The sequence below is a fragment of the Pseudonaja textilis genome, chromosome 1, assembly GCF_049901715.1.
Source record: "Pseudonaja textilis isolate UNSWEBS1 chromosome 1, rPseTex1.2, whole genome shotgun sequence".
In the NCBI taxonomy this organism is placed as follows: Eukaryota; Metazoa; Chordata; class Lepidosauria; order Squamata; family Elapidae; genus Pseudonaja; species Pseudonaja textilis.
In genome coordinates, this window is record NC_141990.1 from 57,867,897 (window position 1) to 57,886,069 (window position 18,173).

At 41.3% G+C, this 18,173-nt stretch overlaps 1 protein-coding gene across 1 annotated transcript in view; it reads left to right on the forward strand.

Moving 5' to 3' along the window:
- The window catches only part of KCNK17 (potassium two pore domain channel subfamily K member 17), a 42,250-nt gene extending 24,414 nt beyond the window's left edge, over positions 1–17,836 (forward strand). The window contains exons 3-5 of the mRNA XM_026695406.2: positions 6,566–6,732; positions 13,805–13,973; positions 16,779–17,836. Coding sequence (XP_026551191.1) covers positions 6,566–6,732; positions 13,805–13,973; positions 16,779–17,041 — 599 coding nt within the window. The 3' untranslated portion in view covers positions 17,042–17,836. The remainder of the gene's footprint in view (positions 1–6,565; positions 6,733–13,804; positions 13,974–16,778) is intronic.
- Positions 17,837–18,173: the final 337 nt, after the last annotated feature.

Genomic DNA, 18,173 nt, shown 5'->3' on the forward strand with positions numbered 1-18,173 from the left:
TCCAGCACTGGGCAAATGCCAGTCTGGCCGCGGTTAAGATATGGATTGTAATATACTTCGATTTTTTGGATATTTGTTTATCAAAAATTCCTAGAAGGAAGGACTCTGGTTTGTACTCAATTTGTTCCTTGGTTATTTCCTCTAGCCAGTGCCTAATTTTTTGCCAGTACTTCTGGGTTTCCTTGCATGACCACCACATGTGGAAGAAGGTACCTTCTATGTTTTGACATTTCCAACATTTGGGGCTCGTGTTGGGGTGCATCTTCATCAATCTTGAAGGGGGCAGGTGCCATCTATAAAACATTTTATATGAGTTTTCTTTATAAGCTGCTGATTTCGTGATCTTAATGTTCCTGTTCCAGATCTTTTCCCATTCTGCTAGGGTAATGCTCCGACCCACGTTTCTGCTCCATGCAATCATATTTCCTTTGACAATTTCTTGTTCTAGTTCTGTTTCTAATAAATGTTTGTAAAATTTAGATATATTTTTCTTACTCGGTCCTAATAGAATTTTGTCTAAAGTCTGTAATTTATTGTAGATTCCAAATTCCTTAATGTCTTGTTTGTATCTACTATGAATTTGAAGATACACCCATTGATCAATTATAAATCCTCGCTCTTGTAATTCTTGTCGTGTTTTCAGCTTTCCTTGTGGGTCTAATAAATTTTCGTACTTAATCATTTTGGTTATGTCCAAATTATTAGGGTGTACTATCGCTTCCATTGGAGATAGCCAAATCGGTATTTTTAGATAAAGTTTTTTACGTACTTTTTTCCAATTAGTTAATAAAGAATCCCTGATAAGATGCCTATGGAAATATGATTGCCTGGGTTTCCCAGTTTCCCACAGAAAGGCATGCCATCCTTTCTGCATATCGTGGCCTTCTAATACTAGTGTTCTTTTGTTGGTTAGATTCATCCAATCCTTTATCCATAGTAGGGTGGCTGCCGTATGATATATTTCCCAGTTTGGCAAGGCTAACCCTCCTCTGCTTTTCGAATCTTGTAGGGCTTTTACATTAATCCTAGCTTTTTTCCCCTGCCAAATAAATTTCAACGTTATCTTGTTTGGTTCCATAAAAAATTTTTTATTTAATTTGATTGGAATTGTCTGGAATAAATATAGAAATTTTGGCAGAATATTCATCTTAATCAAAGCAATCCTGCCCAATAAGGAAAGTTGTAATTTACTCCAGGAATCTAAGTCTTTCTTGGATTGTTGGAGAAGTTTGTCATAGTTGTTTTCTTTTAACGATTTGCTTTGTGGAGTTAGCCAAATTCCTAAGTATTTAATTTTTTTTGTCACCTGTATTCCCATTGTTGTCTCTAGCTCTTTATTCTGGTCTCCTGTTAAATTTTTAGTCATTAATTTCGTTTTCCCCCTGTTTATTTTAAATCCTGCGACTTCTCCAAATCGTTCTAGTTCTTCTAATAAGTTGTGTCCTTTTTCTATGGGCTCCTCCAGAAAAAAAACCAAATCATCAGCGAAAGCTTGTACTTTATACTCTTCTGATTTGATCCTCAGTCCTCTAATTCTCAAATTTTGCCTAATGTACGTCAGAAGAGATTCTAGGGCGAATATGAAAAGCAGAGGGGAGAGAGGGCAACCCTGTCTTACCCCTTTTTCTATTTTTATTGGGCCAGTTTGTTCCCCATTTATTAGAATATTTGCCTGTTGAGTGTGGTAAATTGTAGTGACGATGTTTTCGAATCTGGTGCCGAGGTTCATATTATATATTTTTTGAATTAAGAAATGCCAATTTAAATTGTCAAATGCTTTTTCAGCATCCAAAAACATAAATGCAAATTGTTTTTCCGGATGGGCTTCATAGTATTCTGAAATGTCTATCACTGTTCTTAAATTATTCTTAATTTGTAGAAATGGGAGAAATCCATTTTGATCTTCATGGATATAAGTATTTAAAACCTGTTTTAATCTATTGGCTATTATAGAAGAGAATAGTTTGTAATCTGCATTCAGGAGCGAAATTGGTCTATAATTATTAATAAGTCTGTGGTCTAGGTCCTCCTTCGGGATCAGCGAAATTAAGGCTCCCCTCCACGAGTCCAGCATCTTGGCTGCTAAGAGTACCTCATTAAATACTTCCAGCATCAGTGGTCCAATTTGTTCTATGATTGTTTTGTAAAGTTCTACCGGTATCCCGTCCGGTCCTGGTGCTTTATTGTTACTTTGCTTCTCTATTGCTGACTTCAGTTCAGACCATGTTATATTTGGTTTAATAATTCTATCTCTTCCTCTCCAATTGCTTTATCATTCGCTTCCTCCAGGTATTTCATTATTTTATCCTCACAGACTTCTTCTTTTTTGTATAATTTCCCGAAGTATTTAAAAGTGATCTCTTTTTTCTTCTCTATCTCCTCTTGCATATTGCCCCCCTCATCCATTAATTGGTGTATCAATCTTTTTTCTTTCGTTTTCTTAAGTTTGTGGGCTAACCATCTCCCTGGCTTGTTTGCATGCTCAAAGTAGATTTGTTTAGTCATTTTCAGACTAATCTCCAATTTTTCTTGTTCCAGTAAATTTAGTTTGTGTTTAGTTGTTGTTAACTGGTTCTGTATTCTTTGGTTTTTGGGGTTCTTTTGTAGTTGGGTTTCTAAATCCTTAATTTCTTGTTGTAGGTTACTTTGTTGGGCATACTTTCTTTTATTTCTCATAGCATTGTAAGAGATTGTTATTCCTCTTATAAATGCCTTTAATGTGTCCCATATATTTTGTTTTGAAGTTAGATCATTATTATTTTCCTTTAAGAAGAAGTTCAGTTCTTCTTTCAGTTTGTTAGTATATTCTTCTTCTTTTATTAAATGAGTGTTAAGAGTCCATCTTTTCTTTGGTTTTCTTCTACCTCTCCAGGTTATTTGAATTGGGTTGTGGTCAGCCCAGTCATTTGGTAAGATTTCGCTATCTTTGATTTCATTAATTAATTCACCGTTTATCCAAGCCATATCTATTCTTGTCCAAATTTTGTGTGGGTTAGAATAATAAGTAAACTGTTCTTTTTTGGGGTTTAATTTTCTCCAGATATCTACCAGATTCATTTCATTCATCATATCCTTACATGGCTTAGAGAATTCTCTTTTTCCTTTTTTGTTCTTACTCCTGTTACTATGATCCTTCCGGTAGTCAGCAATAGAGTTAAAATTGCCAATCAGGAAAATATTGCCATTTTCAAAATCTATTATTTTTTGGTGGAGATGTTTAAAAAATTTACCTTGATCATCATTTGGGGCATAGATTACTACCAGTAAAAATGTAATGCCATTAATCGAGATTTGTACCACCAGAGTTCTTCCTTCAGGGTCCGCCCAGATTAACTCCGCTTTTAAATCATCTCTCACATAGATTGCAATACCTTTCTTTTTGTGTTTATCTGCTGGTGCTGTAAATAATTTTCCCAGTTTTGGACAATCTAGGAATTTCTCCTCACTTTTCCTAATGTGTGTTTCTTGTATGCAAATTATATCAACATTTTGTTTTATTAGTTTGGTTAGAATCCTTTTCCTTTTAGCTCTTGAATTTAGGCCGTTTATATTGATGGAAAGAATTTTCCTTCCTTCGTCCATTTACTTAAGTCTGCCTCGCTTTTTGTCTCGTAACTATACGGCTCTCTTCTTGTGGTTGATATGGGGTTGTTTCTTCTCTTTCTCATTGTAAGTTGTCTTTCCCTTGAGTTTGGACAGATCTTTCTTCTTTGTTCCTATGGCAGTTACGATCTTCCTGCATGTTCCTTTGGGTTTCCTCTCTAGTGTGTTGATCCTCCGTGGTTGTTAGCTGTTCTAGGAAGTCTTGTGCTTGTTCTATTGAATCTATTTTAATTTTTCTTCCCTTCCACGATATTAGCATCCCTTTTGGGATTAGCCATTTGAATGAGATTTCGTTTTTATTTAAGTAATTGGCTAAAAATTTATATTCTTGCCTTATGGCCCTCACTTTTCTTGGAATCTGCTTAAGAACTATGATCTCTTTGCCCTTGTATAAAATTCTCTCATCTCTGGCCTTTCTAAGTATTAGGTCTCTCACGCATCTTCTTGAAAAGCGGATATGGATCTCCCTTGGGCAATTGTGACGCCTTGCATAACTGGTGTTCACCCTATAGATTTCATCTAATTCTTTGAGTAAGTCATCTTTCTCTTTTTCAACTAGTTCAGCCAACAAACCTGCCATTAATTGCTCTAGTTCTTCATTTTTGGATTCCTCCACGTTTTGGAACCTTAGGTATGCAGCTGCTCTGTCCATCTCAAGTTGGACCAAGGAATCTTCCATTTCTCTATTAACATTTTTAAAGTCTTCCTCAGTCCTTTCTAGGTTCCCCTCCGCTTGTTCTGTCCTCCTCTCTATTTCTTTTATTTTTAATTCAGTTCTTTCCATGGCCAATTGCATTGTCCCAACCTTATCTTCAACTCTCTGTATATCTGCTCTCATCTCCTCTTTTAATTTACCCATTTCTTCCTCCAGTTCGCTAATATCGGCTCTGGTCTCATTGTGATTCCTAATCATAATCTCCTGCATTCTAGACATTGATTCTTGCAGGGATAATAATGTTGCTTGTAGATTGGCATTAGTGACAGTCGGTTGTTTTTCTCCTGTCAAGGTCTCTTCTATAGTTTTCTGCGTTGTTGGGGAGGCAGTTGCAGTACCATTTCAAGTACTGCATTTTCAGTACTATTACCATCCCAGTGAGATGGGAATAAAACATTGGTAGATATTGTCTAGCCTAATTTTTAAGAGCTTTTTGCTAAAAAAAAAGATACCAAATTAGATCACTAGTTTTGTGTAAGCGTAGGACAGTAGTGAGATCCTACGTTAGTTTCTACCAGTTCGGTGGGTGATTGTATGTGCATGCTCACACCCCTAACAAGCCAATCAGCCGAGAGGATGAAGAAAAACTAGGAGCGACCCTCCCACCCACCCACCCACACATGTGCTTTTTGGTCTTTTATCCTCTCAGCTCATTGTCTTTTATTCCCTCAGCTGATCAAGGCTTCTTCTTTTTTTAACTACAGGTTGGGTGAACCAGTCCGAACCGGTAGCATACCACCACTGATGTAGGCCATTGCTCTATTCTCTGCCTTACTCTTAAAACTGGAGATAAATGGAACGGAAAAGATATTTAGGATTTTTTGTGTCATTCTAATCTCTTGTTTGTAAGAAAATCAAAGTTGTGATTGAAGTGTCATTGGATTATAACAGAACTGGAAGGGACCTAGAAGCCTGCTGCTGAGGCAGGAGACCCCATGCCATTTCAGAAAAATGGCCTTCTAATCTCTTCTTTAAAATCTCCAGTGTTGGAGCACCTACAACTTTGGGAGGCAAGTTGTTCCACTGACTAATTGTTCTGTCAGGAAATTTCTCCTTAGTTCTAGGTTGATTCACTCCTTGATTAATTTCTATCCATGGCTTCTTGTCCTGCCCTCAGGTGCTTTGGAAAATAGGTCACTGAGTTACCTTCTTTTTGAATCCATAGGCTGCTTTTAAAACTATTTCCTTTCCCCACATAATTCAATTTTAGAACAGGTTCTATTTGTGCATTGTGGATTGATGTCATAATTGTGCTTTTAGTACAGACCTTGCTATCTTCACCCCTTGTGCTAACAAAACTGCATGCCAATATAAATGAAACTGATCAAAGAAAATCATACTTGTGGTTGTAGTAGTACTGATCTTCTGAATTTCACCCTTCCACAGAGCTTCATTTAAAATTCTTTCAGGATGTTAAAAATGGAACTAAATGTTATTGGTCCACAGGCGGAAATTGGTAGTAAATTTTGTTTAGACTGTATTGCTTCACGATACAAGTAAATCTAGCAACTTGGATGAGGCTAAGCTATAACCCAGCACAATTTTTCCACTTCCACATGGAGTCTGCTTAAAGGAAATCTGTTTTAAAAAATGGAAGCCCCTTCAGTGATTTTATGAACATCTGGCAAATACTGCCTGACCAATTCATAAGTGCATGTTCCGGTTGTAATAATTTTCAGAACTGATAAGAAGAAACAGCATGCCATTAAGTCAAATGGTTTAGATTGTCAGTAATAATTAGGATTATATTGCATATTGTGGTTTCTGGGCCTTTGCTTTACCTTCAGTTTCTGCCCTAAATGCGTTACATATAACTTGTCATTTACTGGAGACCTTTGGGAAAAAATAGTAGCTGAGGGCAAACTACACAATGATTTTCAGTAGGCTACTTCTTTCAAATTTAATATCAATTTATACAGAATCTGTGGAAACCTGTTTATTTTATTTATTTATTATTAAACTTCTATGCCATGCATCTCACTGAGTTGAGTCAAGGTGGCTCACAGTCATACAATTAAGATACTATATAAAGCATTAAAACAAATAAGAATCATACATTTAAAATCACTTAAAATTTCAATTAACCAAGATGGAGAGGAAGGGAGCAAAGTGCACATGGGAAAGAGGTAGATCTGCAAAGTCTTCCTGCAAAGCTTACAGATAACATTTATCTGTAATTTATCCAAATATCATTATTATGTTAATTCCTAGTATATCAATGATCAAACCTTATCCTTCTCTTTTCAGGCTATGGCAACTTGAGTCCCAATTCGGTGGTTTCACAAGTGTTCTGCATCTTCTTTGCCCTCTTTGGGATTCCCTTAAACCTCATTCTTCTGAATAGGATAGGACAGCTGATGCTCTCTGGGGTGCATCTATGTGCCTTCTATATGGGTGTGAAATTCCAGTGGCAGGTAAGAGAACTAGGTATTCTTACTTATTTGTTTATTTAATCTAAGCCACCCATTCCACAAGCAAGTAATTCTGAGCATTGTACAACAAGATTAAAATAATAAATTCTTATGAGTCACTTTGGCCAGCATGGACAATTTACTCATGGCATTTTCTAAAAAAGCAAGAATGTCAATGAAAATGCCATTGACTTAACTGGTTTAGCTTAAATTTGTTGTAGCCAGAGCTATGGCGTAGCAACAAAAGCTATCTAGATAATCATATCATTCTGTTGTATTGTTCCTCTTGATAAAGCTTTCAAACTTCAGATGTAAATCTTTACTTGTCTTCATGTTTAAGTGGCCTATTTCAGTGTGTTTACTTGAAACAAATTTCTATTGAATTAAATTAGGCTGACTTATCTCTCTATATATGTTTATTTAGGTTTATAGACCTAGAAAGCCCCAGGGAGTTACTGGGTCTGCAATCCTACACAGCAGGAAGACCATAACAAACTTTGTGTAAGAGAGATGAATAAGCACAATAAGCGCACACTTTAAAAAAGTGTTTTAAGCCTTGGGAGTACATTTTTTTAAATGAAGAATAAGAAGAGACTTTGTAGACTGTTTCCACAATAACCAGTTGCATGCCTCTAGGGTGTACATAACAAGGGCATGAGGGTGAAAGTATCCTTTAACTCCTGTTTTGCTAGCTAGCAGAGTGGAACAGAGATGGAAAAAGATTTTTCTTTCCAGATATTTTGGAACATTTTGGAGCTGCTGTTAAATTGTAGTGATTAACCATTATGCAAAACTTGTCAGTTTTGTGCAGAAATGTCTCCCATCTTAAGAGTAAAACACATTTGGTGAGGCAAAAAAATATAGTACAAGCATTTGGCTGTAATTTCACTAACAAGTCAATATTAAAAAGCAGGTTTTACTTTCGGTTTTATGTTTTCTGTCAGCAAAACGTTGGTTCGTCATCACTTGCCTTCCCCCTTCTATGTTTTGTCTGGACAAGCCTTACACTCCTCAGGTTATCTACCGCTATCTCTAGCTTCAAGTATCTAGAAAATATGACGCACATGCACAGTCCTGTTCCCTCCCTGAATATAGCAATGGTAAAATAGCATTTTTAGTATTGTTGAAAAATTGTGCAACTCTAGGCCTTGCTTGGGCCTGACTACTGCATTAACATCAGCTTCCACAGAGACATAGCAGATACCGCCCAATTTCAAGCTTTTTCTCTGTACCAATGACTGCCTCTAGGTGTGAATCATAATTCTGAACTTTAACATTTACATATGCTTACTGAAAATGTATGAAGTTAATGGAAAACATGTTTTGGACAAGGATCTTTTCTTCCCAACTTACAAATGTGTAGACATTTGTAAGCTCAGAAAAATTCCAGAAGGAATTTTTATCTTGATGGAAAAGAAATGGATAGTCTGTACATATCCATTTTTGATGCTAAATGTGGTTTTGCTAATGCAAGTAGAAGCAAGAGAATTTTAAACATTTCTGCTCTAAAACTGGTAGTGGTGTTTCATTTGTGAGAATTTTCTTTCAAAGCATTTTTGTGGTCCTATCTTATTAAATCACCTTCTTTTAAACTTAGCTTAAGCAGCTTTTAATTTCCCTGGAAAAACTCTGAGGAGGAGGAGAATATTCAGCTTCTTGTCTGTAAAATTGAGGTTGAGTCAAAGACTGATCAAATCCAAACCTAGAGAATTTGAAGGGATCAAAGGGCTTCTTTTAAACCCAGACAATGCATCACGAGCTCTTCTCCATAGGTTACACAAATAGTCCCAGCAATCATGGAAACACAGGCAAAAGGTTGCTCTGCTGACACAAGAGAACATGGCTTTATGAAGAAGGCTGAATGTTAACATCTTCACATGACAGGTTTTAGAATGGGCCTTCCCAAATGCTCTGATGTTTTTAGCAGAAAGATGCTCAGACCTAAAAAGTTCAACCTTTTTGCAACTATTTGTCATTATAGTCATTATAGTTTTTGTAGCCCTAGTTAGGCTAAACATTAGATACTCTGAAAATCTGATTGAGTCTTGAGTTCATACTGTTATGTCCCTGGAACTTGCCAAAGTCCCCACCCAGGTCCGTTCATGCTGCGGGGGCGTTTGCTGCCCCTCATTGGCTGGCCTCCCTCGACAGCCGGCTATAAAAGCCAGCTGCAGGGTCCGGCCAGCCGCTGATCGCTGGAAGCCTGCTCCAGGCAGGGCTAACACGTTCAGTCCTTTATTGTTCCAATAAAGTCTTGTTGCACTCAAGCCCTGGTCTAGCCTCTCATTGCTCAACTACAACACTGGCGACGAGGATGGGATGGCTACCAGAGGCAATTCGCAACAGCTGAAATCACTAAAATAACCGCTGAGCCGCAGCTGCGCCGCCGGAGAGCTCGGTCAGCAAGAGCGAAAGTAATAGCGTCTGTAGCCGCTTGTTAGCAAGCTACAGAGGAAAGTGAAGCGCTGCGAGGCGCAGCCGCTCAGCACAAAAAGAGCGCGAAATTCAAACGGCTGTCGTTTGGATTTCTAGCCGGAATACAGCGCGGTGCTGTTATTCCGAGCTACTGACACTCACGCAGGCGCGATTTTCAAAGCGCTATCAGAGGCGGCAAGCCAGCACCGCCTACGCTCTCCAGGAGCGCGAATTTCAAAACGCTGCCAACAGTCGTTGCAGCTCAGCACAATTGTAGCCCAGAGAGAGAGCAGAGAGGTCTATGAAGCCTCTCCAGAGCTGAAGTCACTAGACTAATGAGAGCACAAGTGCCATTTGTGTCCCAGAGAGATTTCTCAACAGCATATCACGCAGGAGTCCTCATCATGAACTCCAACCCAGCCTTCCCACCGTTCAAACCGGAAGAAGAAAAATGGGAGTCATACAAGAATCGTTTTAACCACTACATCGACGCTATCAGTCTGGCTGATGCTGGGGAGCACAGAAAAAAGTCATTCTTCCTCAGCTATTGTGGAGCCATCTATCCAGAAACCAGCTCCAGAAGTGCCAGATCTCCTTGAGAGATTACCAGGGAAAAGACATTCCAGTGCTCGGCAAAGGCAAGTTCCTTGTTAATTTTAAAGCTTTTAAAGGCCACCTGCCTCTAGTGGTAGTTAACGGCAACCTCCCCAGTCTTCTGGGGCTTGATTGGTTCCCCTACCTCGGCCTAGGGTTAACAGGAGTCCATGCTGTCTCAGCTTCTGACACTGACTCCTTATTCACTGACTACTCAGACGTATTCAGCAATGAGTTGGGGTGCTATAAGGGGACCCCCATCTCATTTACAGTTGACCCCCAAGCGGTTCCAGTCCGGCTGAAACCGCGTAGAGTCCCATTCGCCATTCGGCCTAAACTGGACGCAGAGCTCGATAAATTATTAAAGCAAGGGGTCATCAAGCCGACAGACTTCGCCAAATGGGAGACGCCAATTGTCACACCCCTAAAAAAGGATGGCAGTCTGAGAATTTGTTCTGATTACAAAACAACAATCAACCGCTTTCTACAAGTTAGCGCGTACCCAATCCCGGTCATTCAACATTTACTGCATACCTTTGAGCCTGGCAACATTTTTGCCAAATTGGACATGTCGCAAGCATATCAGCAGTTCCCCGTTGACAACCAAACGGCGGAACTGCAGACCATTGTGACTCACAGGGGTGCCTTCCGGTGCAAGCGTCTCCAGTTTGGCGTAAGTGTTGCCCCAGGGATTTTCCAATCCCTCATGGAGCGTATACTACAGGGCCTCCCTGGCGTAGTACCCTACTTCGACGACATATTGGTCTCGGCCAGGGACAGACCCCAACTTTTCCAGAGAGTCAGAGCAGTGTTAGACAGGTTCAGACAGCATGGCCTCAAATTAAAAAAGGAAAAATGTGCCATTGCCACTAGACAGGTGGACTTTCTGGGCTATAAGATTGACGCCTCAGGCATCCACCCCCTAGAGTCCAAGGTCAAGGCAATTCATGAGGCACCCACGCCAACCACTAAAGCCGAGCTACAAGCCTTTTTGGGATTATTGAACTTTTATGCATCATTTCTACCTCACAAAGCATCAGTAGCAGAGCCTCTACACAGGCTCTTAGATAAAAAAGCACCTTGGCACTGGGGACACAAGGAAGACACCGCTTTTCGGGCAGTCAAATCACTGCTCACATCTGACGCGGTCCTCATTCAATTCGACCCACACCTTCCACTGGTACTAGCCGCGGATGCTTCCCCTTTTGGGATTGGCGCCGTATTAAGCCATAGACTACCCAACGGCTCTGAGGCACCGATTGCCTTCTTTTCCAGAACGCTCTCAGCAACAGAGCGTAACTATAGTCAGATCGACAAGGAGGCTTTAGCCGCAGTGGCCGCGGTTAAGAAATTTCATGAATTCCTGTTTGGCCACAACTTTGAGCTAATCACGGACCATAAGCCTCTCCTGGGTCTTCTTTCCGGGGACAAGCAGACTCCCCAAGTGTTGTCTCCCAGAATGACAAGGTGGACTCTGTTCCTGGCGGCCTATTCGTACAAGCTCATCCACCGCCCAGGAAAAACGTTAAGTCACGCAGACGCCCTCAGCCGCTGCCCCCTGCCAGCTCCAGCAGAAGACCCGGCCCTGGTCCACGCCATCTTCGATGTCACCGAGCTCGACCTCCCTGTCACCGCTCTCGACATCGCCACCAAATCCAAGACGGACAAAACCATCGCCCAGGTACTGGACTGGGTGAGGAGGGGGTGGCCGGGTTCAAACCTCTCAGCCGAATTCACACCTTTTAAGACCCGTCAACAGGAGCTGTCTAGCATACAGGGCTGCCTGCTGTGGGGCACCCGGGTGGTTATTCCGGCCTCACTCCGCACACCAGTCTTAGAGGCACTACACGAGGGCCACCCGGGCATCGTCCGGATGAAGGCGTTGGCACGAAGCTACGTCTGGTGGCCGGGCCTGGACGACGACATCGTCAAGTGGGTAAGCTCATGCCAACCCTGCCAGGAATCCAGACCATCCCCTCCAGTCACCACCCCCACAAAGTGGGAGAGCGCCAACGCACCTTGGTCAAGGCTACACATTGACTTAGCGGGTCCGATTCATGGCAAGACCTTCTTGGTGGTCGTAGATTCATACTCAAAATGGATCGATGTGGCCCAACTATCCACAACCACCACGCTAGCAGTTACCAAGGCTCTAACTCGCCTATTCGTAACACACGGGTTACCAGACACCATTGTTTCAGATAACGGCCCCCAGTTTGCCTCAACAGAATTTAGCCGTTTTGCCACAAATCTTGGCATCCGTCATATCTTCACGGCTCCCTTCCATCCTGCCAGCAACGGATTGGCAGAACGAGCCGTTAGATCCACAAAAGAAGCATTAGCCAGATTCAGCAAAGAAGATTGGCATCACAGGCTCTCCCGTTTCTTGCGGAGCCAACACTCGACCCCTTGCATGGTCACCAACAAGTCCCCTGCAGAACTTCTAATGGGTAGGCGCCTAAGAACTGTGTTGGATAGGCTCCACCCTCACTATTGTCCTGACACCCCTCTTGCTTCAATGACGGGGGTCAGAGATTTTGTCTTGCAGGAACTCGTATTTGCGAGGAACTATGCCGGAGACCCGCTGTGGATCCCAGGAGTGATAGTAGCCATCACCGGCCCCCGGTCGTACCGAGTCCAGCTGGACGACGGCCGCATCTGGAGAAGACACCTGGATCAGCTAAGGAAACGACAGGGTACCCTCGCCAGTGTCGGATCATGGGCTCAGGTCGACCCCCAGGTGCCACACCAAGCTCCCATCAAAGACCATGCCAGAGCCACTGCACCACCTACACCCGGACCAGGAGAGTTGGCAGTAGACCGGGACTGCCAGATGGATCCGCCTCCGGCACCAGTAGATGGGACCACAACATCACCAACCAGAAGCACCACACCGGTGCCAGTGCAAACCCCAGAGCGGGGCTGCACCCCATCACCAACCCTACCGGGTTCCTCGGACTCTGAGACACTGGGTAACTCACTGGAGTTACGACGCTCGGGGCGCCAGCACAGACCGCCCGCTTATTTAAGTGACTATGCGTGTTCGCAGCTGGGGGGAAGGGGTGTTATGTCCCTGGAACTTGCCAAAGTCCCCACCCAGGTCCGTTCATGCTGCGGGGGCGTTTGCTGCCCCTCATTGGCTGGCCTCCCTCGACAGCCGGCTATAAAAGCCAGCTGCAGGGTCCGGCCAGCCGCTGATCGCTGGAAGCCTGCTCCAGGCAGGGCTAACACGTTCAGTCCTTTATTGTTCCAATAAAGTCTTGTTGCACTCAAGCCCTGGTCTAGCCTCTCATTGCTCAACTACAACACATACCAGATCTAAAGTCAAGATCCAGAGTACCCCAATAAGTCTAAATATATAAAATAAGCAACGAAAGTTAAGGCAATTGGCCTCTTCCTGCTCTTTCCCATGGATTCATGATCTTTCACTATGTGTGAAATTGAAATCTATGGACTAATATTGGTTTCCTCAGCAGATTCAAATTAAAGTCTAGTGTTTGCATGAATAAACCAATATCAACCACTTTCCTGTTTGGGCCAGCATGTGAAACCGATTTTACAAGCCTAGGGAAACTGAACTGCCAGGATAAAAACATATCAGTACTGTACTTAATTCAGATCTCCATTTTAGCTGATCTAAATAATCATCTAGGAAATTGGAATGTTGCGTCAAAAAAATATCAGTAAGTTCAGATGGTACACATTGAACTTGAATCAAAATGTTCTTTGGCCCATGTTGAATGGGCTAAGCACAGTATTATGCAAGGACTTTAATGCAATGAGCCTTTCTCCTCCAAATGTCTCCCAAATCTGTTCAGGAAAATTTTCCCTGGAAGAAGGAATATTTCAGCACTATACTGGGTGATCAAAGAAGAATGAATCTGTCCTGAATAATTTTTCTCTGTCATCAGAAGGCAGATTTTTCTCTTGACCTCTTCAGAAATTTAATAGGATTACATGCCTGGGCTGCACATTCTCCCAGGATCTTTTTTAATGAAAGTTGTAATCTAGATCCTGCTTCTTGTCTGATCTAACCTATATTTTCTGTTTCTTTATTGCTTGCTAGAGGGGAGCAGTTGTCTTGACCTGGACCTGTGCCCTGGGTGCTGGCCTTTTATTATTTCTTTTGCTACCACCTTTGTTGTTTACTGCCATAGAAGGCTGGACTTATGAAGAAGGATTCTACTATTCCTTCATAACTTTAAGTACAATAGGCTTTGGAGATTATGTCATTGGTAAGTATCATATACCTGTTAAAACTTTATTTGTTTGAGGGGTGGAGTAGGGGGTAGATTTACAAGTTCCCTAGTAGCTCAAAGGAAAACATACTCATGGACAAAACATGCCTTCTCAAGTTTAAGTTCAGTAAATAAAATCACAGTTCATTCTATTTTAAGGCTGAAGTGCAAACATTTGCTGCTTTTCCAATGGAAAGGTATGTTGTTCTTGAATGGGAAATTCTCAAGCAAAGGATCCTTTATGTGCTTCTTTATACAGTTCACTTAGGAGATCATGTTTTTCATTTTTCCAGATAAGTTGCTTGGTGGAGGTACCCTTCCTTTTTGAGTGAAGTTCTTAATTCTCTGGTCAGTTGTGGGAAAACAAGTGCCTTCTTCATGCAACAGGAAATAAATGTTTTTTTAAAAAAATTCTGATATTTGAGGTGTTTTACATTGATTCAATTTGGGATGCATTTATGTTGATAGCAAAGCAGCTTGGTTTAATGGATGTTTAAGTTGGAAGATATGCATAAAATTCTAGAATGAGGACTTGGTTGGTAGCCATTTTAATTCCAATCTAATAGCAACTGTGCAACAAAAACTGATATAGATAGTTGCACCCTCAGGGAACAAGTAAAACATAGTAAGCACTGCATGAAAATCTCATTTATCAGACTCTTCTAAAAAGCACTTTCAACTTTTACTCTCATTTTCACAACTGTGTGGAAGAAAAATAATCTTAAATTGGAATTATGTAGGCTGGAACATGATTGATCTGCAATGATAAGGTCACCAAGAACTTACTTTAAGCTTCACTTCAGCAGTGTTCCTTACTTTCTCCAAGTTATTTAAATGGTTGTAATCTTGTTTCTGGAGAAGGGATGTGAGAAGAGTCATTCTTTATACTAAACCATTATATTATTAATGATGACTTGTCATTAAGCTACAAATGGCACTGATTACCTGTTCTGTATTATAAACTATGTTTTGTAAAGCACAGTAGCTAGATTCACTGCATGCTAAACCAGAACCAAATAAATCACATGATGACAGTATAAAATGTAAATGTAGTCACTATTGTAGTAAAAAAAAACGTATGCTGCCCAACTCTCAATCACTCTGGATGGTTATTATGATGACAGCAAGAATATATTTTTGCAATAGTGGCAAATATCTGTAGCTTGGGTGCAGGATGAGGATGGAGGTTTGTTCTCCCAAATTTGTGGGTTAGTTTCCAAATATTTCATTATCAGGCTAGTTCAGTGGTGGCTAACCTTTTTGGGCTCCTGTGCCAAAAATTGTGTTCGCGTTTGCATGCTTGCGCTCACGTGCCAGCACCCAGAAGGCAATGCGTGCCCTCCCACACCCCCTAAGCATGAGTGCACAATCCCACCCACCCACCGCACTTCCGCCACCCCCTTACCTGCACTATACCTCACAGCTGATTTTCGGCCAGTTTGAGGCCTTTTTTGGCCCCCCAAAGGCTTGAGGAAGACTTCTGCAGGGTTCTACAAGTTTTGTAGGCTGAAATCTAGCCCCGTTTCATCACTTCCTGTTTTTCCAAAAATACCAGAAGTGATGAAATGGGCCTAGATTTCATCCTACAAAGCTTGTAGAAGCCTGCAGAAGCTTTCCTCAAGCCTTTGGGAGGCCCAAAAAGGCCTCAAACTGGATGAAAATCAGCTGTGAGGCACGCACATGCACAGTGAGGTAAGTTTGCCTGCAGCACACGTGCTGGCATAAATGGCTCTGCGTGCCACCTGTGGCACATAGGTTCACCATCACAGGGCTAGGTAACATGTTCAGTGGAGTTTAGGAGATGTCAGGGTCCATATAAGGGCTTCAGGTGTGGGGTTCAGAGGCTGGTTGTCCCCCCTGTTCAGAATCCAAATCAACCACATAGCCAACCAGAGACAACACCAACTCTCAACCAACCCATGCAACCCCCACCACCAGCAATTCACCTCCCAATGACCCTGATCCGATGGAATCTCCTTATCACAAGTCTTACTGATGACTCACAGGTGACCCATCATAAGACCTGTCAAAGCTCTTCACTTGATACACCCACACTTGAAGCCCTTATAAACAGAAGAACACCAACACCTCCTAAACTCTGCTGAAGGTGTTACCTGGCCTGGTAATGAAACATTTGGAAACTAACCCATAAGCTCAGAGAAAGAACTCTCAACCAAAATGTATCCCTAGTCATGGTACTATCTTCCCGTCCACCCAAACAGAGAGAGCATTAGGAGAAAAGAAGAGAATGCATCAGTGGTGGGATTCAATTTTTTTTACTACCAGTTCTGTGGCCATGGCTTGGTGGGCATGGCAGGGGAAGGATACTGTAAAATCTCCAGTCTGAGGTGGTATTTGCCGGTTCTCTGAACTACTCAAAATTTCCTCTGCCGGTTCTCCAGAATTGGTCAGAACCTGCTGAATACCACCTCTGGAATGCATGTTTTTTATCTAGAACATATGAGGATTTTGGTGTTCAATTCTGCTGTACCTTGCAGGGCTAACACAATGGGATGCCTGTTACTTATTTTAATACTAATGTGTACAAAAATTTGAACCAGCAGCAATACTTCTCAGCTGCAGTTGTTTCAGGGTTTATTTTGTACTCACAAGACAACTTATTCTTTGGCTTGGTTGCCTGAGACAACTGCAGCTGAGGTGGTGACCTGTCCAGTCTTGAGTTTTCCATAGCTTAAGCACATGCATGCAACTTTCGTTTTCTTGTTATCCAAGAATCTTTGAAATTGCACTCTATGTTTCTTTCTGTCTCTGTTAAGACTCTGACATGCTTCTTCCTTGCAGGCATGAACCCTACACGTACTTACCCAGGCTGGTATAAGAATGTGGTATCTCTGTGGATCCTCTTTGGGTTGGCCTGGTTAGCCTTGCTCATTAATCTCTGCATCAGCTTAGTAGAAAATTCTAAAAGACTTTGCCAATGCTGTAAGAGAAAAAGTCACAACATAGCACATGAGTTAATGAATGGCAACTCAAACATTAATTTGGACCCAGGAGATCAGCAGAAATGTGGTGTGAAAGACATAAAACCTGTGAGGCTGGACTGAATTTGGAATCTGCATTCTTTTAGATATTTTTCTATTGAAGAAGGGAAGCATCCGCAAGCATTGGTAAATGTTTTGCTTTGCCACTAGCAGACATTTTGCTGCCTGGGAGGTCATCTAAATGGAGTTGACTTGATACTTGGATAACATTGGATATATACATGTATTTCCTTGAAATGGTCTAGAACTGCTTTTTCATGTGATACCTTTTCAGTATGGGAATAAATTGCTTTTTAAAAACAGTGAAAGAATACATGTAACAGAATAAACTCAATTGTGAGCGTCCGAGTTGAGAATCCGAGACCATCACAGCCCCACTGATGTATGTGCAGTTGCTGTATGCATGCAATAGTCTTCCACTCCTAAGGACCTCCATGTTTACTGGAAATTAGTAAAGACAAATACTTGTGAAAGGCATTAGCTTATAGAAGATGAATTACAATATTCTGTCCGTTACCACTTCAGCAGCTCAAAAATCAAGATTATTTCTCTACAGGATAGAAATCAGTACTTAGTAGGGAAAGTATGCAGAAGATAGCTTCTGGAATTCCTCCAGATCTCTTTATAGGATATCTCTGCATTTTCTGTGTAACAAAATTAATACACTGCATCTGTGTCCATTTATATGTATATGTTCTGGAAAGCACAAGGTGAATTATCTATTCTGGGTCATGTCACATGGCTTAGAATGGAAGATACCGCAGGATTCTGAGTTATTGACCAAGAAATGTTTAGGGATCACTTTGAGGAATTTTTTCTGCATTTTTTTTTTTTCATTCTGGATGATTTGGTCCATTTTTAGCCCTGAATGTCTTTTGCCAGTTTTTCCTGCTCCTCTCTGGTCCCATTTTGCTCAGGTTTTGGAGCATTATTCTTCTGATAAACAGAAAACCAGGCAGACGTAGTATTAAGCCCTAGGAGATAATATATTTCCAACATTCCATAAGGTTGAAAAGAACAGAAGAACTGCCTGTATTGTCACTTGTTATATATGGAGGGGGGGAGTTAATTGTATAATTGTATTATGTTCTAACTTTGTACAGATGCCACTCTTTTGTTTAATATATCATGCTTATGCTTTCCCATGGAATCCCTATGAGGGATATGATATAAACCATTTTTAAAAAATAATTGT